Source organism: Pelophylax lessonae, assembly GCF_965119305.1.
Source record: "Pelophylax lessonae genome assembly, chromosome: 13".
NCBI classification, from domain to species: domain Eukaryota; kingdom Metazoa; phylum Chordata; class Amphibia; order Anura; family Ranidae; genus Pelophylax; species Pelophylax lessonae.
Window position 1 is genome coordinate 62,629,509 of NC_138780.1, and position 20,874 is coordinate 62,650,382.

Below are 20,874 nucleotides of genomic sequence, written 5' to 3' on the forward strand. Positions count from 1 at the left end.
ATCCATTTTTTTCTTACATTTATTATTGCATTCTTTGTAATGTTGTAATGCTGACAATGACCCCTCAGCCTTGTATTTTTCGAAGGCCTTTTCTATTGTTTTTACATACATTTTTACGTTGGAGTTTTGCCACCCAGGGTTTATTTTAGCTCTTTTAAGCTTCTTCCATGTTGTAATGTGTTCTTTGTTCCTAGGATTCTATCTCATTTAAAATCATCTAGCAAAGAGCGCAGTTTAGGGAAGTTGGCTCTTTTGAAATTCAGTATCCTTGTATTACCCTTGTGTTTCCCATTTCTGTGATTTATACTGAAACTAATTGACCTGTTGTCACTGTTTCCTAAGTTGCCTCATATTTCTACATCCTCGATCAGGTCTTTATTATTCATAATCAGTAGGTCTAGCAACGCATTGTTTCTTGTTGGGGCGTTCACTATCTGACCCATGAAATTGTCCTTCAAGACAATTAAGGAATGTGAGCCTTAGATGAATGCGCAGTTCCTTCTGCCCAGTCTATATCTGGATAATTAAAATACCCCATTATAATGACATTTCCCATCCTTGCCGCCATGCCAAGCTGTGATAGGAGGTCCTTCTCCTCCTCCTCCCTCTGGTTAGGGTGGTCTATAGCATACACTTAGTATTACCTTCCCCTTAGTTTCCTCCCTTTGAAGCTCTACCCATAAGGATTTCACTTCCTCCCTAGCTCCATTAGTGATATCGTCCCTCATATTCACTTGCACATCATTCTTGATATACAGGCATACCCCCCCCCCTTTTTATTTACCCTCCCAGTCTCTGCAATATAGAGAATACCCCTGAATTGTTGCCAGCCAATCACGATACCTGTCAAACCAGGTCTCTGAAATTCCCACAAAATCGAAATCCTCCTCATACATTGGCACCTCCTTTTCTCCCATTTTGTTAGCCAGACTTCTAGCATTGGTTACAAACCTCGTCATTTTATCTGGTCACATACTACATCTTTGTTAGATGTTATGAGGTATGAGGCTGCAATTTGGATTTGTCACCTTACTTACCTTGGGTTTTGGAATTCTGGTCACCCTACTGCTAATGCCCCCAATATTACCCACTAAACCTTGCTCCCCGTTGGCTACCATTATATCTGGACCCTCCCCCCTATTACCTAGTTTCAAAGACCCTCTAACTTTTCGGCCTTCTCTCCCAGCAGAGCTGCACCCTCCCCATTTAGGTGCAGTCCATCCCTGCTAAAGAGCCGGTAACGGATTGAGAAGTCGGTCCAGTTCTCCAGTCCTTTCTGCACCAGCTCTTTAGCCACTTGTTACCTTCCCTAAACTCCCGCTGCCTCTCTGGCGTGGCTCGAGTTACCGGTAGTATTTCTGAGAATACTACCTTGGAGATCCTCTCCTCAATTTAGCTCCTAAGTCCCTAAAGTTGTTTTTTAGGACTCTCCATCTTCCTCTAACTTTGTCATTGCTTGCCACGTGTACAATGACAGCTGGGTTCTCCCAAACCTCACCCAATAATCTATTCACCAGATTCGTGATGTGCCAAACCCAAGCACCCGGTAAACAACATGCAGTTCAGCGCTTACAGTCTTTGTGACAGATTGCCCCCTCTATCCTTGTAATAATTGAGTCCCCTACCACCAGAATCTGTCTTTCCTTACCCTTAGCCTCGCTCCCACCCTCACTGGAGGAGTTTTTCCCTTGGCAGATAGGGGCGTCACTCTGCTCCAGCAATGCTGGTCCTTGACTGGTTTCTCCAACATCACGCCACAGGGCATACTTATTGGGATGTTCCAGCCTAGGACCAGCCTCCCTGACACTTTCCCCTCTACCCTTCCTAACTGTCACCCAACTACTCTGCTCTGGTGCCTGCACCCCTGTATCTCTACCCACATCTGTGCTGGCCCCTGCCATCACCTGTTGGATACGTTCCCAACTCTCTTTTAGTATGGAAATTCTCCTCAGTGTTGCCAGCTGCTTCCCTAGATTCAGAATCTGAGCTTCAAAGAAAGTAACATGCTTACATTTTGTGCAGCATTATTCCCCCTCAGCGGTACTCAATCACTTAGCGGTACTCAGTCACTTAGCGGTACTCAGCAGTACTTGATTACTCAACAGTACTCAGCAGTACTCAGCAGTACTTGGTTACTCAACAGTACTCAGCAGTAATCAGCAGTACTCGGTTACTCAACAGTACTCAGCAGTACTCGGTTACTCAGCAGTACTCGGTTACTCAGCAGTACTCGGTTATTCAACAGTACTTGGTTATTCAACAGTGCTCAGTTATTCAACAGTACTCAGTTGCTCAACAGTACTTAGTTACTCAACAGTACTCACACTACCCCCTCCTCAGCCAGCGTCCCCACTACACACAGCTTGTCACAGTTAGTTAATCATTCAGTGTTTTTATTAGTTTCCTGTCTCCTGTAGAGCTTGTCAGCTCCTTCACTTTCCCCCAGTCAGCCTGTCACTCTCTGCTCAGCCGCTTCCTTAATCTGCCTGTCACACTTCTCCCTCCGGTCTGTGGATATACTTACCCACCGCCTCTCCTGGTTAGCCGGTCACCTCTGGTCCAGTTTGTTTCTCCCGCCTCACCTCCTCTGTCAGACTCATTGGGGTGACCCTGTCCTCAGTCACTCCCACTCTTCCTGATGTTCCATGCCTGCCACTGCTCTCGGTCCCCAGGTGACCCACGGCCTTTCTCTGTCTCAGGGGGGATTCACAGTCCGCAGCTCCCACACTCCACTCCACACACACAACGCTGTCACAGTTGCAGTGTCTCACTGCCTGCACTTCTACGCCACTTTATTACTATCTATAGTCAACATTTGTGTCATGAGAGAAATATACGTTTTTGTATATCTCTGTGCTCTCTGTAAAAACGTAGGTAGACTGTAAAACTTTAAAATGTCTGTAAACATGACTGCTCTATTGTATGCCCATGTAGGAGCCATGTTTAACCACACGGGGATGCAATTATGTTCCATGCAGGCGGTTCTATTCATGTTAATTAGGATGCAGTGGCTGTTTGGGCACAGCTGTGAATGCAGAAAGTTTGTGTTCAGGGCCGTGTACCCACACCCACCCGAATGTTGAATTGGATGCAGCAGCTGCTTCCATGCAGCTGCTGCGTCCCAATTGACATGAATAGGACTGCCTGCATTGAATGCCTGTGCATCACTATGTGAGAAAACACAACCCTCGTATGGGTGTATGCTATGGTACCCCCATGTGAAGGAGGCCTTTCTGAAGCTTAGGGATTTACGTTTTACAGCTTACTTTATACTTCATTTTTAGATATATCAAATTGTTTCTCCGTAATAGTGTTGGATAAAGATACAGTCATTTATTTCTTGCCAAAGTAGGCATAATATGTTTGTAACAAACACAACCAGGTAACAAGTTAATGAAATCATTGTTTCTTTCAGTTATGTTTTTGCCTAAAAAAACTAAAGATAAAGAAGTTGAGTCCAAATATCAATGCATAGAAGGCATCAGTAGATTAATTTGCACTACAAAGCATCAACAGAATATGCTCAGAGGTAAGTGTTCTTCCATTCAACATAACTGTGTCCACTTAAGTACCGTAAACATTCATGACTGCTACATCTACACATGGCTAGTTTTATGTACAGTATCTAACCCACAGAAATGACACCATTAAAATGTCTATGCCGTCATCTTAACAAAATAGTGGCACAAATAAATATATATAGATATATTGTATATCTATATACTGTATATAAAGTATATATAAACTCTTTTTTTTTTAAGTTCAACCAGGAGCTCATAAACAGAAATGAGAATACTGAATAATGTATACTGGTAGAGTAGAGAAGAGTTAGAATCACTATTTGCGTCCCTATCTTGTCCCACTGCATGCATATCAGTGGGAAAGGATCGGAGTAGAAACACCAGGTAAAACATTGCAGTTTTTGATAGAATTGGAAAAGGTTAGGATCTTTTCCAACATGAGAGATTTTTTCTTTCCCATCTGTCCCACTCTACCTGGGACTGAAAATGTGAGGAGATTTCTTCAGCTGAGATACCAGCAGCAATCATTGCAAACTATGTATAGTGCCACCTGTAGGAGTAGGGCACCAGAAGGAAGATGGCGATAGTGGGGGCTGATTGGCAGTCGGCATCTAGCATTTAAAACTCCAGTAATATAGATGCCGGTCTGCTTCCCGATGACATCAGAGTGACAAAACGCATCGAAGAGGAGCTGCTGATACACACTTCCGTCTGTGCAGTTTCTGGTTCTGGGCTAGCACGCCGTCTCCGGGACGTAGCAGATACATATGCTGCAGGCTGTAATAATGCCGGCTCGGCACCCATAATGTAAGAGTACACCAATATGTTTGTTCATCCTATATTGTTTACATAATAAATTTACTACACTATGAGTACATTTCTATTTCTCTGGTTTATCTGTGTATGAGGGGAAATTGAGGTGGATTTATCCTATGGTCAACACAATTAAAAGGTGGGCTAATCTAGATACAGAGTGCCAACCAAGCGCATATTGACCACTTTTTAATTAAAGTGGTTGCATTCTATCGAGTGAGTATTTGGTAGTTTCACTGGTCACCGGGTGTATTTTCCACAAGATTGGAGTGGAAAAAGAAGATTTAAGTTGGTGGATTTATGAACCTATGTTCATAAGTATATAGAGACTATTTTTGCACTATATGGGAATAGGCGTAACTTGTTTATTTCACACTTTATTATTAGTATACTGTATGATTTATGTAATTAGTATATTAGAGAATATAGAGTTGTTTTTTGTATTTGCTAATATACAGGTATTGGTAATTATTTTGGGTTAAAATAACATATCTTTGGATTATCACACATGGTTAATACCAGTACCCCCCTAAATTCGCATTTATTCACAGAATTTACTTTTTGGTGCAGTACCATATGAGATCATCAAAAACCTTACCAGAGGGAAGGTTAACTTCTTGCCTGAGCTCAGGAAGGCCAATGATTCTCATTGTATGAACAATGTATTTATTTGCAAGGAAATTTGTACAAGGAGGCTAAGGCAGGCCATACAGTGTGCAAATTTCTTTCCTGTAGCCACGGGTTGCAGGAAACAAATTTGCACAGTGCTGACAGGGAATCCCTCCTGCTGAGCAATTTTCTGCTACCGGCGGGGGCAGGCAGGGAAAGCTGTTCCCACTGGGAGAAGACAGTGATTATAGCTAGTGGCTATAGCAGTTGCTAGCGATAATCATAAGAGAATCCTGCAGGCTGGTTGTACCCAAGTTGATTGATCGATCAACTTGGTACATTTAGCCTGCCTCTTAGAATGTCGTCCAGTTCAGCAGAAACTGGTCGAAATTGGAACAGTGTATAGCAGGCCTAAGTCTCGTAAAAAAAAAAGGATTCTAATCCTGCGCTTTTCAACCTAATCATCCATTAGATGGATGAGGTTTACTAGGTACAGCTGCTCTCCCAAAGTTATTACCAACAAGTTCTGGGCTGCAATATGTAATGGAAGATAAGAAGGGGGAAAAAAAAAACAAGGGAAGAGCTGCCCTAGTGTAAAACCTCCTTTTATTTTGACACACAAAAGAAGATTGTTTAAGATGCACTCACATTGCACCAGTGAAACAACACACCTGTCACAGTGTAAAAGAAGCCAGAGTGATCCCATCCATCCACCAAGCTCTTCAGGTGCTTCTGCCTGCAGCCTGCGGGTCTGAGCCAAGGGCCACAGCAATTTGGAGTACACGGACTTGTGTTCCATGGCCCCCCCTCGGCACATTGGTCCGGTGTTCACAGCCATCCTGGGTTCCTCACCACACCACCATAGACTTCAGTGACTGAATGTTCATGTTCTGACTCCTGCAACAGCTCTTGGCTCAGACCTGCAGGCTGCAGGCAGAAGCAACTCGTGGAGCAGCCATTCAGCTTGGCGGATGGGATCAATTCTGCCACCTCCATCATAATTGTACATGTAACGAGGACTATGTATCACAGGGTCATTTGCTACTGAATACATTTCTGGAAAAAGGATAATCATCTTCCCTGGTCCAAGAGGCTTTCTCCACCTTCCTGACCAACCTCCCCAGCACCAGAAAACAAAACATTTTGCAACCTAAAGCTACAAAATGTATCACTCCATACCCAACATAAAAGAATGGAACAGATCTTCTGGAAACACTGGGAAATCCTTCAAGACCCACATCTAAAAAATTCTATCTCTGACGCCCCCCAAGATCACATACGGAAGAGCACCCAATATTAAGAGTAAGATAGCCCCAAGCAAAATCAAATCTCAGATAAGCAATAACAGTCACCATCCAACGTTTTCAAATCTAAAAGGTATGTTCCAATGTTGAAAACTCCCAAATGCCTTACCTGTAAATACGCACAACATGGATCCAAATAATTTACTACAAAAGTCCAAACTTACATACTAGAGGATTTCTACACCTGTTCCACAGAGTTTGTCATTTATTGCCTATCTTGCCCATGTGGTCTCCTTTATGTGGGCCATACCATTAGGACACTACAGGAAAAGATTTGGAGAAAACCGATGTGCAGTGGAAGAAGGAAAAGATAAACTTGGTGTCCCTAGACATTTTAAAGAATTTTGTCAACAATCCTCTGCAGGTCTCCATGTCTGGGTCAAAGAGTCTATCCCCAACAGTCTCCCTCGAACGGAACGCTTCAAACACCTCTGTAAGAGGGAGACTTCTTGGATATACACCCTGGATACCATGTCACCAGGGGGTATGAATGAAGACCTTGAATTCCAATCCATCCTATAATCCATATAACCACCCCTTCCTTCCCCCCTCCAACCACATTTTCTTCAGCTACACAACTTCAACACATCCATTCATTTCTTCACTATAGATGCTATATATATATATATATATATATATATATATATCTCAAAAGTACTTACAGGACCCTTATGGTCAACTACATCCATAAAAAGAGCCTCCAGTAGTGAGTATGTGTACAGATACATCCATTTAGTAGAATTCTATATAATCCATTTATGGCTCTATTAGTTATAGCCCTTTTATTCACATAAAATCGTCCTTTACCTTCTTTAGTTTCTACATGCATAGAGACAACACCAGCAATAATTATTATTATTTTTATAACTCTATATACATTTTTTACCCCCCCCATATATATCCCTTTAAGTAAGCTATATTTCTTTATTTTCTAGCAGCTTCCCCAAATATGTTTTTTTATGAACAGATTTTATCTGTAGCAGTTTCTTTTAATATGTATCATGCACCTATAGACTTTAGTATTCCCATGGCTATTACTGGCTCTGGATGGTGTGGATGGTAGGCGGAGCTGGCTCGCTGGTACTTGTTATCCGCCAGCACCGCCTCTGCTACTTTTTTTAAAGGTGATTTTATTGAACAAACAAAACACAACAAAACAAAAGAGACAATACAGTATAAAGGAGAAGAAGCCCAAAAACACACAAGGCTTCCGCCTCCGCTACATAACCAGAGCAAAGATGGCTGTTCGGGAGGCCTAATGAAGGAGCACGCATGCCCGAACGTGTGCCGCTGACAACACGCCAGACTACACCTCCCGTTCTGGCTCTCCCTCCCCTAGGTAACACTTGGCTCTCTCCTCCGCCCACTGACCTGAAGCTTTGGAATCCACTGGTGCTACCGGCTACATGACACACTGAGGACCAGAGTCTTCCTTCAGGACGGATCTACACAATGTGGCTGACTATATACCTTTACTATCTCACCATTCTGTGAGTGCATTCAAATAAAGTGTATCCTTGTTACTGTATTATACTGCACTTAGATCGGCGCTGCTTTTTTGTCTGCTTTCCTTCCACAGAGCCCTTCCTACTTTGATGAGCTGGCTGCCTGTCTATTGCCATCCACCTTACCCCCCTACATGAACCCTTTTGAGACTATTTAGTGAGTACCGTTTACTTTAATACTAGACTCAGCCCTGTAATTACTCGTCACCAGCAGTGACCTACACAGCGCTCATCATCAATTTTTTTGGATGGGATCACTCTGGTGGCTTTGACACTGTGACAGGTGTGTTGTTTCACTGGAACCATGTGAGTGCATCTTAAATTATCTTTCTACTTTGTTCACTGACAGACACAGCTTAAATTCTTCAGACCAGTGGTCTTTATGCTGTCTCTCTTCAGGAGTAGGACTAGGTTGAAACCCTTTTGGTTACACACCTGGGGCAGTCCCAGAGGGTATACCGTCTTTTTCTGCTGTAGGACTCCAGTTTTTTCTGCCTTATCAGGAGTAAGGACCTGTGGTCCTGGCATTTTTCCTTTTTCAATGAAATGTTTTACTTTTTATTTACTATTTTTATTCCTTTGTGAACTACAATCAACTTCACCTGTATCCTCTGCTTCCTCAGATTCTGAGGTGGATATGGCCGCCGCGGACGAGAGTCAGCCCACTGGGTCTGCGTCCACGCACCCTGAGTGCTCTAATAAAGAGGATGAATCCTCCTCCTCTGCAGCCGTGCAAGAAAAAGCACTGGTGGAGGCCCTGATTGTGTCAGTGCGAGAAACATTTAAGTTGGAAGATTCAGAGTCGGTGACGCCGGTGCAGTTTGGCACCCACAAATCTTCCAAGGTGACTAAGGTGTTTCCCTTTCCGGCCTATTTTTAAAAGATTGTCACTAGTCAGTGGGTTTCCCCGAAACGCATGGTTGGAATACCTAAGCATTTTGCTAGGAAATATCCCTTTGAGGAGTCTCTTCTGAAGAAACTAACGTTTCCACCGTAGGTGGATTCTCAAGTTTCAAAACTAAATAAGGCCACACTTTTGCTGGTGGAGGATTCCCTGTATTTTAAGGACCCCGTGGACAAGAGAGTTGAGGCTCTGGACCTCAGTGAAAAGGATTTTAAGGTAAGACAAAAAATCCAGTTTTCTCTTTCATTCGCTGACAGACACAGCTTCAATTCTTCAGACCAGTGGGATGTCCCAAAACAGTGTCAACATGAGGGGTGGGAAAAAACAGCAAAAGCAGAAATTCACAACAAGGCTAAACACAGCCAACCAGGTAACAACAGGTTTTACACTAGAGGAGCACTTCCCTTGTTTTTTCCATTCTAAGTCCCATAAGCCCTCTACCCTTGCAGGAGGTAAGAATCCTTGCCAGTAAAAGCTCACAAGTTTTGCCCCACCCTTCAGTTCAAGGTAGGGGAACGATTGCTAGTGTTCATAGACTGCTGGCTATCCCATGTTTCGAAAAAGTGTGTTTGCAAATTGGTAGTTTCAGGTTACAAAACTTATTTCACTCCACTGCATAGGCTTTTCACCTCCATCCTATGCCTATCTTTTTGGACTTGCATAGTTACATAATTAGGATTAAAAAAAGACAAAAGCCCATCTAGTTCAACCAAAAGAAAAAAAAAAATCAAAAAACAAATAGAAAACCTTCATATCTACAAACAATCCAGTCGATCCAGGGGAAACCACAAAAAAAAAATGGGACCATTGAGGGACTTCTAGCCCATGGAGTGGTGATTCCAGTTCCAACTATAGTAGCAGCACTTTTCAGGCACATATGTTTTGGTCAGTAAAAAAAAAAATATATATATATACATATTTTTAAAATTGTATAAAAGCAGAAAAATATTTAAAATCAGCTACAGTATATCAAAAAATGGATGTATATTAGTTTCAGCCATAAGATGTTAGGTACCTGTTAGGTAAAGTTAGAAGTGGAGCTTGAGTGTTGAGGATTCAGGCGAAAATGTTGTCAGAGATCAGGCCGGCAACAGATCGGGCAAAGCGGTATCCAAATGTAATCCAAAGAATGGTCAGGCAGGCAGAAGTCATACACAAGCTGGCGGTGAAGTACAGATTCGGCAGGCTGAAGAGGGGTCAAGAATACAGGCAAAAGTTCATACACAATAGTCAGTAAAAGAGCAAACAGCACACCCAGGAAGATATTCCAAAACAAACGGGCATTGAGGAACAGGAAGTGCTGCTATTTAAAGGCTGGTTAAATTGTTCGCAGCTGGCAGCAGGTGGAGCTAATGAGTCCAAAAGTAACAAAAGAACAAATTCCCCTAGGGTATGGGACTTTAATGGCAATAACCAGATCTTGAGTGGTAAATATTTTTCAATAAATGTATTAATATTAAACAAGCATGACACAAATTTATTAATATTAAACAAGCATGACACTTAATAAACAACACTTTAAAATTGCAAGTGGCCATATGTTACGTCTCTTGGACTGGAGGTGGCTGAGACTTCCGAAGTAGACCAGACGCGTTTCGGTCAATCGCCTTTCTTAACGGTCAGATAGGAACAGGTCTCAGACTAAGGGCACGAAACATAGCAATCAGTAACAGATAATGATGATTAATCAACCATATTTACATAGTGAAAAATATAAAGTGTTTGCTGTAACAAAGCTATGGCTTCACTGTATTTGTTCGCAGTATAAATGTTGTTTCTCTATCGCTCATTGACAGACGTAGTCCTCGGTGATACAGCACCTTCGGGTTATGTTGCCTCCACAGGAGTAGGACTAGAGAGGAAATTAAAAATGCTCTGGCCACACCCCAGGGGCAGTCCCCGAGGGTATATCCTCTCCCTCTCCGCCACAGCAAATCAGTTTTTTTCTGTCTAGTCAGGAGTAAGGACCTAGATACCTTGCTGGGATCTTCGGTCCTGGCAGGATTTTTTTCTTAGAAAAGAATTTTTTAAGACAGCTTTTTTTCTCCAGGGTTCCTGTGAGATCTTCAAGCAAGAAAGCTGAACTGGGCGACGGGCGGGATGTTGAGATCCAGTGGTCACCCCAGTTCAGCCTACGAGCGCGTGCAGGCCATAGCTCCGCGCTGGGTCGGCCGCGACATAGTCCCACTGGACGGGGACTGACCCTGCGAGTTAAACGTCTCGCTGAAACGCCAAAGACCATGAGTCACGGCACCCGTATTGGTCGACAGCCCTCCTACCTCGGTGGAGAGGGGTACTGTCAGGAGTTGGCGCCCGCCTGGTTCCGGTATGGTGAGTAGTATGTTCCCCCTTTCCCCCTGAAGGGTCTTGTGGTGAACGCGGGCCCCTCTCTGTAATGGTAAGGATGGGTTCCCCTCTATCCTACAACATGTCACAGATCCCCCTAATTGAGTGTGATTTTTGTGTACAAGAAGCCAGGAGGCTTGGTTTGGGAGCTGACAATCTAATTGTAAAAATGTGTAAATGATTGTAGTCAGTGGCAGTACTAGAACTTTACTGTGATAGTATAAGGTATCCTACCTGTCAGTAGCCACAGGGCGATGTCTATACATGTATACTGCATTCCAGATCATTCCTCCAGCTAAAGCAGATGCCTCCCGACGGCCACGGACCGCATACGGCCCGCTAGGGTCCGGTACCTCCGACCACGCTGACCACCATGAGGGTGAAGGGTTGTGAGGCCGAGATCCTTCTGCAGACATGCCGCTATTCTGTGCAGGCCGCCGCCATTGTCTGGTAGATCGCACGAGGCCGCCATTTTGGTGTAGCCTCGTGTCTCCAGCATGGGGGCGGCCATGTTTGAGGTGACTCAAACACCTCATGGAGCCAGGGGGAGGAGCTGGCAGGCGTGTTAAGGGGCGGAGCCGCCTCTTTTACCCAGGAAATAGGGCCAAAGACTTCCTGTCTGTAACAAGACAAGCACTGAGCAAGCTGATGAAAACTTATGTGCATCAGGGATGAGCCTTGGGGTCTGTCTCTCTCTCTCTCTGTGGGGTCCAAAAAGGCAGGTAACACTGAGGGGTGCTGTTGCGACTGGGGGACACACAAAAAAAAAAAAAAAAAAGTTTTTTTTTTTACTTTGTCATTTTTTGTCGCTGGCAAGTGTCTTGTATAATCATTGACCCTGCCGCATAGGTATCCCCACCTGATCCCCTCAAGGTGGCCGCAGGACCCTCCAGTACCCCACTTGTTTTTAATGCATTATCGGCAGTTTTGGAGTCTTTGGTATCCCGGGTGGAGGTGGCCTGTCAGGGACGGGGGTCAAGTAGCGACCCCCGCCTACCCCTATTGTTTATCAGATACTTCAGATACGGATTCGGAACTGGTCAATGCAGTTGCAGGTCCCTCTTAGGGGGCTGTTGTCTCAGGTAATATCTCCTCAGCAGTGAGGAGCACGTTTCTGCCTCCGCCATAGCGGAGTGGTGGATGCACTAGTTGTGTCCGTCCGGGAAACCTTTAGTCTTGAGGTTACACCGGCAGAGGTAGCTGAGAATGAGATTCCTTTTTGGTACTTGTTAGCCTACCAAAAGGGCGAAGGATTTTCCTTTACCCAAATGGGGTCGTTTTGAAACGAACCCCTGTTATTTCCAAACGCATGGCTAGGTGCTATCCGTTTGAGGATTTCCTCTTTATAGGATAGACGGTACCACCTGCTGTCTTGCCACAGACTGTTAGGATAAAAAGACCTCGTAACTAACGAGGACCTTCCTTTTCTGCTCATATAGAGTTGTTCGTTCCGCGAGGGCGGGCGATAAGGCGAAACCCTCCAAAGCCCCTTTAGAGGGGTTTCAAAGGGCGCTGGTCGGGTAAACAAAGAGTCCGGCTCAGCCAAGCCTGAAGTATATAGCCTGATGCGCCCCTACCCATCTCTGGGGTGGGGGGGGGATGTCTTCACTGGTTTCTGGAGGACACAGGATCGAGTTTCGATCACTTCCACCGGTGCGATTCTTCCCTTCTAACATTGAACGGTTTCAGGGGTTCTATTCGAACCTATTCACAATGCCCAGGAAAGAGGGCAAGGTGCGTCCAAATCTGGACTTGGGAAGAAATAGAGTCCATCCGTACAGTGGTGGCCTCCCTGCATCAAAGAGATTTCCTGGCATCCATAGACATATAGGATGCCTATCTTTATATCCCCATCATCGCAGGACATCAGCGTTTTTTCGCTTTCCCAAAGATCATCCCTGGTTCCCACCAGGAGACTGAACTATCTGGGCCTAAGGTTGGATACATCCTGGGCAAGAGAGTTTCTCCTTGCTGGGAAACTCCAAAAGGTTCAGTCAACGATTCGGATGTTGCTGTCCGTCAATTGGCTGGGACTGATGGTGGCCTTCTTAGAGGCAGTACCGTATACCCAGTCTCATACCCGAATTCTCCTGAAGGAGATTCTTTTTTAATGGAATCAGAATTCCGATTCCCTGGACAATCGGATCCGGTTGAGCGAGCGGACCAGGAAGTCTCCGATGCTCAACCAGGGGAAGTCATTTCTTCCGATAGTATCCAGATTACCAATAAGGGTATCGGAACTGAGAGCGATCAGATTTTGTCTGATTTACTGGATCGAGCAGCTCTAGAGCAGCCCGATTCAGATCCAATCGCATATGGCCTCTTCATCCAGAGGTTTTTCCCTAGCTGTCCCTTCATTGGGACATCCCGGATGTGGATCTGTTGGCACCTTGGCCTAACAGGAAGGTGCGGAGGTTTGTAGCTCGCGCCACGATCCTCTAGCGGACGCAGCAGAAACGCTGATCGCACCGTGGGGGCAGTATCAGCTACGGCATGCCTTCCATCCTCTCAAGTTGCTGCGGGAACTTCTTCGCAGGATAGAGGTGGAGGGAATTCCAGTTGTTCTGGAAATTCCGGATTGACCTCGTCGAGCCTGGTACGCCGACTTGGCGAGGCTAGTCGCGGACGCTCCTTGGAGACTTCCTCTCAGGGAGGATTTGCGGTCTCAGGGACCGATCTTCCATCTTGCTTAACAGTCGCTGGTTTAATGGCCTGGCCATTGAGACCCAGGTACTGAAGGACAAGGGAGTGTCAGCTTCAGTTATTCCTACCTCCAGTTAAAGCAAGGAAAGCGACTTCCAGCACATGGAAGTCTTATATTGCATGGTGTGAATCTATTGGATTTCCCCCACATACCTATTCGGTGACCCGAATTTTGGTCTGTCTGCAACAAGGGGTTGAGCAGAAACTATCCTTGAGCACGATCAAGGGTCAGGTTTTCGGCGTTAGCAATCTTCTTTCAAGAAACCTTTGGCTAATCATTTCTTGGTGCGGAATTTCATCCAGGGGGTGCGACATCTGGCTCCGCCAGTGTGCGCACCCTTACCGCCTGGTATCTTAATTTAGTGTGGTCGGTTCTTCAGAAACTTCTCTTTAAAGATATTAGGGAGATTCCCTTGCTTACATTCCCAGAAGGTGGCCTTCTTGGTGGCCATTACTTCTGTACGCAGGGTGTCAGAACTGGCCGCATTATCCTGTCGTTCCCCAGATCTGGTGGTTCATAGGGATAAGGTGGTTCTTCTTCCGAATCCATCCTTCCTTCCTAAAGTGGTTTTCGTAAGACGGACTCACTTTTTGTGATCACGGATAGCCCTTGAAGGGGGTTGCCTGTGTCTGCCGCGACCATATCTACATGGATCAGTCAGACGGTGGTACAGGCTTATTCTATTAAGGGTCGGAATCCTCCGTTCCCTGTTAGGGCGCACTTCACTCGAGCGCTCAGTACTTCCTGGGCCTTTCGCCATCAGGCGTCAGTGGTCCAGGTATGTAAAGCGGCCACCTGGTCGTCGGTACATACCTTTACAAAATTTTATAAAATTGATGTGATGGCATCGGCGGATGCCTCATTTGGCCGCAAGGTTTTGCAGGCCGCAATTTGAGGAGACCGGTGGTCTACCTCGAGGGTTTTTTTCTGTTTGAAAATTTTTTTGTTGAGTCTCATCATTAAGGATGAGCATTGTAAACTTCTAGTTGGCACCGGTTGGGCCTTCTAGATTGGGATTTGATTTCCATTTTCCCACCCCTCATTTGTGATACTGCTCTGGGACTTCCCGAAGGTGCTGTATCACCGAGGACTACGTCTGTCAATGAGCGATAGAGAAAAATGGATTTTTGCAAAATCTTGCCGTAAAATCCTTTTCTCTTAGCTCATTGACAGACGTAGTACCCGCCCCTCTGTTTTTGAGTTGGGTTGGGTTAAATTTTCTAAGCACTGCTTTTGTGACATAACTGATTTGCTGTGGCGGAGAGGGAGAGGATATACCCTCGGGGACTGCCCCTGGGGTGTGGCCAGAGCATTTTTAATTTCCTGTCTAGTCCTACTCCTGTGGAGGCAACATAACCCGAAGGTGCTGTATCACCGAGGACTACGTCTGTCAATGAGCTAAGAGAAAAGGATTTTACGGTAAGATTTTACAAAAATCCATTTATATCTGGATATGTACCACATACAATAGTCCTAGACGGGTAAGGCCACAGATATTAAAAACAAGCAGGTTGAACCTGCATCCTAGAAGGCTGCTGCGCTCCTGACAAAAACACCTAGCACTCTGCCACAATAGAAGGTATGCAAGTAGCTTTTTCACAGTGAGGGAAAAAGGCAAAGAGACCTGGAGGTCAACAGGGGCTATTAAGCAGCGATGGTTACACAGCAGGGATGGCCGCGCCTAGCCAAGAGACTCCCACAAGGATCCCGTTATTGCGTGTCTCTGTCTATTAGAATCCCAATGGATATAGGTTGTATAGGAGTATTGAAGTTGAAGAGTCCCTGTAGGGAAAATCCATGGGAAAAGGAAAAATCCAATGCTGAGTAACTTGGATACATACTCAACCAAGAGAACAAAAATGTATAGTGGGGAGTACTGGAAATACAGGAAACCTCCAGGTGAAATAGATGGTAAGTATCCAAAGTGTGTGACGTTTACAAAGTAATCCCTGTCCACCGTGAATTTAAGGAGTTGATGGAAATGATAAGGAATAGAAAAAGGTGTGTACACCAAAAGGCATAAGAGTAAGAATATGTGAAAGAGGCGAGAACCCAAGTGGTTTATTAGTATGGACATCGAAGGGTCAAATAGAGAGTTCCTGGTGTTGCCCAGTTGGGCAAGAGGAAAGAGTGAAGGCTGGAACGGTAGTAGGTCAAAACGGAATCAACATGTCCTGTAAGCGGACCGTGGGCTATAGCATATATTATCTGCCATGTTGCCTTACCTGGGTATCGGGTAGGAGGGTGTGCAATGACGGCCCGCACTCAGAGTTGAGAGCGTCCGCCATTTAAGGACGTCGGCCACGCGCAAAGCACCAAATGGTCTCCGCCTCTAGGCGTGTGTATGACGTCAGCCGCGGCGTGCGTTCTGGCATCATACGGCCATCAGAGCTTGTCAAATGACGTAGCACGGAAGCCAGTAGGGGGCGGAATCGCCCCTTTGTGCGCTGGGGGGAGCTTGAAGAGGCAATAGCAGGGTACATCCCACTGGAAAAGCGCAAGCTTTAAACAAGAAACACTTTGCTTACAGCAATTTGCATAATTACAGCTGTTTACAGAGATCATTGTATAGACATTGGACATGGCACAGAAAAATACAAGAAACAGGACCCTTTACTTATAAGAATGACAGTGATTTGCATAGTATAACACATATATAAAGATCAATGTAAAGGAACTGGATCTGGCGCATAGGGGAAGGGCCAAATAAACAGTGGGTCTCAAAACACATCGGGTCTCTAATATTGACAAGCGTCTATCCATACAGCCCAGTCATTCCATGAGGGTCAAAACTATGGGATTTCAGATAAGATATAGCTAGAATTTCCTCTATAATTTACACATATTAGTTATCACGCCAATTAGTAGCTATGAATTTTTCATCTATACAGTTTTTATTTGTTCTTACAAGGCATGGTAAGATAGCTTGTTACAAGTCCCATATTGTGCCTAATGAGGCCACCCCTTAATGAGCTGGGGGGAGTGGTAAAAACCGCAACAGGACATTTTTCATGATTAGGATGTAAAGATAGAAAGGCCCCTTATTTTTGTGGTAGAAGTGGTTTTGATGATGACGAATATATACTGCCTCTATTGTAACCCTATTCAGCGCAACATAGAAAGGGAAGAAAGATTGTTTAGAACATTGCAAAAACCACAATTGATCCCTAATGTACAATGCCCCTTATAAGGGGGTCCGTGGAGCCGACGGTGCCAGTCTCCCCACTTACATCACAGTACCGGGGACACCTGCATCGTACAGCATGCCAAAGGTTAAAGTACATACCATCTGTGTGTTAGTAGAGGTAGATATTGGTAGATGTTTGATCTTAAATCATACAGTATTTATTTTATTCCTGCCATTCATTATGATCGCCTATTCTACCTGTCAATATTGTAAGTTCGGTCTCCAGATATGTGTAAAGACCGAGAGAATGGCGACGAGGAGATCACCACCAGGATATCTGGGTTGTGTCGATTTTAGATCGAATTGTGCGGTCGGTGGACACGCAGAGTCTCTCGCCTCAGGGGACCCAGCCCCCTGAGGAGAAACCCTCAAGGAAGGGCTTAAAATTGATATTATCATTAAGGCCTAGGGGTATGATGACTTTCAAATTATGAATCCATCTAGATTCTCTTTGTAGAAGTGTTTTATCCCAATGCTGCTGGGGTGCACTCTATCAAGAATGATAAAATGAACTTGTGGGAAAATACTCTTGTGTGTGCCAAGAACATGTCTCCCCAGTGGAAGATCAGGATTGTACTGACGCATACAGGAGATGTGTCTTTGTGCTCGTTTGTGGAACTCGTTCTTGGTCTTTCCCACATAAAAGCACCCACAGGAGCAGAGGAGGAGATAGACCACTCCAAAGGTCTTGCAATTTACATAATGCAAAGGCCTATATGGTTGGCCGTTTGGTAAGAGAATGTTGGTGTTAGTATTCATGTGGCGGCAGATGTTACAGCCACCGCATTTGAATGTCCCCGGTCGCTTGCAGGGATCACATCTAAATTTACTCACTGTTCACCAGTCTATCCTTACGGTACGTTATGGCTGGTTTCTCAGTTACAAAGGGATTGAGATTCGGGTCGCACGTCAGCAAGTGCACGTATTTGTTCACAATATTGTGAATTCGATCGTGTTGTTTGGTATATTTGGTGATAATGCGCGCCTGGTGTTGTGTTTTGTCATCTTTTTGCGTCAAAATTGTCCCTTTCTTGTTTTTAAATAGCAGTTCCTGTCGCTTGCCTTCCGATATGCTTTTTTTAAACACGTCTGTGAGTATCCCCGCTTTGCTAGCCTAGCTCTTAGTTTGTCTGCCTCAGATTTAAAGGTATGTTCTTCAGAACAATTTATGCGAAGTCGCAGATATTGTCCTATGGAATAGATTTCAAGAGCGGGGTGGGATGGGAACTAGTAGCGTATAGAATGGTGTTAGCTGCAGTCGGTTTCCTGAATAGGGATGTTTTAATTTGTCCGCTTTGGTCCTTTGTTATGGTGATGTCCAGGAAGTCGATGGTGTTAAATTCGTAATTGAGAGTGAATGTCAAATTGTATGAGTTCTTGTTCATACATTCCACACATTCAAGAAGCAGTTCACAGGTACCTGTCCAGATGATCAGTACATCATCGAAGTACCGATGCCATGCTAGTATATGTTGTGTATATTGCAAATGAGATTCCTCTGAGAGTAAAAATCATTCCCACTCCCCCAGGTACAGGTTGGCGTACGATGGGGCACAGCATGTCCCCATAGCAACGCCCTGTACCTGGAGGAAATGGGAACCGTCAAAAGCGAATACATTTCGCAATAAAATGTACTCCAAGGACTGTAAGATGAAATTAAGTGTGGATGGTGGGTCTGAGTTGGATTGGGTCAGGACACGTCCGATCGTTCGGATGCCCTGCTGGTGGGGGATGGAGCTGTAGAGAGCTTCTACATCAATCGCCACCAGCAGGGCATCCGATGGAACCGACATGCCTTCCAGTAATTGTAGCTAATGTATCATATCCTTAACAAAGAAGGGGAGGAGCTGTACGAAAGGGTAAAGTTTACTATCGACGTAACTACTAAGATTTTCTGCAATACTACCTCTGCCGGAGATGATTGGTCTGCCCGGCGGATCGATTTTGTTTTTGTGAATCTTTGGCAGGCTGTAGAACGTCAGAATTTTAGGGTACTTGATGCAAAGGTAATCCCAAGTGTTCTTGTCGATGCAGCCCGCCAAGTAGGCGCCATCGACAAGGGTGTAAAATTCTGAAAAGTATTTATCAATTGTTGACCTGGAAATTTTCTTATACCAATTGGGGTTATCTAGGATTTTCCAATGTATTGTTGGTTATTCATGATCACGATATTCCCCCCCTTGTCGGATGGTTTAATAGTTAATTGGAACTGCTTTGTGAGTGTGGTGAGTGCAATCCTTTCTTGATTGCTCAAATTAGAAATATTAGAGGACGGTCAAATTTTTTCGACTTTACTGGAGACCAACATAACAAAGGCCGCTAGATTAGTATTGGAATTTAATGCCGGAAACTTGTCCGATTTTTTTCTGGAAGCGAGGGGAAGGATTCGAATGAGCCTGTTCACCCAATAGGGAATCTAAATCAATTCTATCGATCAGGTCGGGCCATCTTGTTCTTCAAGTAAAGAAATCAAAGTATCCAAAGCTTCATTGTCCAATTTCTTGGACTTTTGCTGTAATAATTTTGGGTTGTACGTTGTGCGTGTTGGCTCTGCAGTAATATCTTGCGGGCAAACAAATTTAGGTCTTTTTTTAACTCAAACTTATCTATGTCCATTGCGGGACAGAATGTTAGGCCCTTACGTAGAAGTGTAATTTGGGCTGTTGAAAGTGGGTAATCAGAAAGATTAATGATATCACTATCCTCTTCTGATGATCGCTGTTCACCAATGGCGGGGGGGGGGGGGGTGGATGCGTTTCATGAGAATTCCTCATTAGTCGCATTCTCCGCTGCCATTGCGTGTGTGGTGTCTATGATGGCAATGTGTTTAATTTCCGAAGTATTTTTGACAGGTAAGTTAGTACTTGTCATGCGTCGTGTGTCTAATGAGAAATTGGATAAGGGTATTGACCCGGATGGAGTGGGAGGGCGTTTGCTAAGATTGGTATTTTCCTCCTGAGGAAATTGCCGTTTAGGTTAAGTCGGTCTACCCCGGCTATTCGTTTGTTGTGAGGAGGAAGAAAGGGATGAATTGATGGAAGAGTTTGACCCCATATTGGATTCCGCTCTAGTTAAATCTCGACGTGGAGGTCGAGATTGTGTATGGGATTGATTCCATTTATAAGCTTTCTTATCCCTAAACGCTATGCGATCTCTACACAGTTTTTGTTCCTTTTTACTAATATTACATTTTATACTCTTATCGAGTTGATTTTTTATATTGTTTTCTAAGCCCTTAAATTTGGGGCTATCTAAGTGTGGTTCAAGTTGTTCATAGAGCTTTTCAATGGTACGGTCTAACTCTTTAATTCTTTTTTGATACTCTTCAATGAGTATACACATCATGTTTCTAGAGCAGAGTTGGAGATTGGCCTCCCACTTGTTTTTAAAAGTTTTGTCTAGGTCATCAAGGGTAGGAAAAATCTGGATTCTCAACCCTAAAGGGTTGAGATTTTCTCTATTGTATGTCTAAAAATTGTCCACATGTAGGTACAGGTTTGTTTTCTTTTCTACTGCCTTTTTTATTTGAAAGACCAGGGATTCAATTTTGGTATCCTGGGCTTCCTTTTTCCCATGTTCCCTGTAAGAGAGCAGGAGACTATCAAAGCCAGTGCCTCTAAACATGGTGGTTCGATGGTTTTCGATGGTTCAAGAAAGGTGCAGCAGAAAAAGCACTTCTCTGTAGACAAAGATACCCAAACAGTTTTCTATAGCCCAAACAGGAATGACAGAGGATAATAATAGTCAAAAAGACAGAGTTTCAATTTCAACCTCACAAGATTACGGGCATCCAAAAGAACCCCGATATCGTGAGTGAAGAAACAAAAAATATCTAACAGAAATTCAACACGGTTGTAACGGAGAGAGCACTTCTCTATAAGAGAGTCACTAAAACAGTACTTTGCGGCCCACCTAAATACAGCGGAGGATATATCTAATTCAAGGAACAAAATCCCCTGTTCAGCTTAACAGGACTCTGGG

At 44.4% G+C, this 20,874-nt stretch overlaps 1 protein-coding gene across 7 annotated transcripts in view; it reads left to right on the plus strand.

The window, feature by feature from the left end:
* PACS2 (phosphofurin acidic cluster sorting protein 2) overlaps window positions 1-20,874 on the plus strand; it is a 1,277,570-nt gene that overhangs the window by 1,234,935 nt on the left and 21,761 nt on the right. For all 7 annotated transcript variants that reach the window (XR_014224766.1, XM_082242585.1, XM_082242586.1 and 4 more), the window contains one exon: window positions 3,416-3,529. Coding sequence is in view for 6 of the 7 variants with exons in the window: in XM_082242585.1 (XP_082098711.1) it covers window positions 3,416-3,529 (114 nt within the window). In the remaining variant the exon portion in view is untranslated. The remainder of the gene's footprint in view (window positions 1-3,415; window positions 3,530-20,874) is intronic.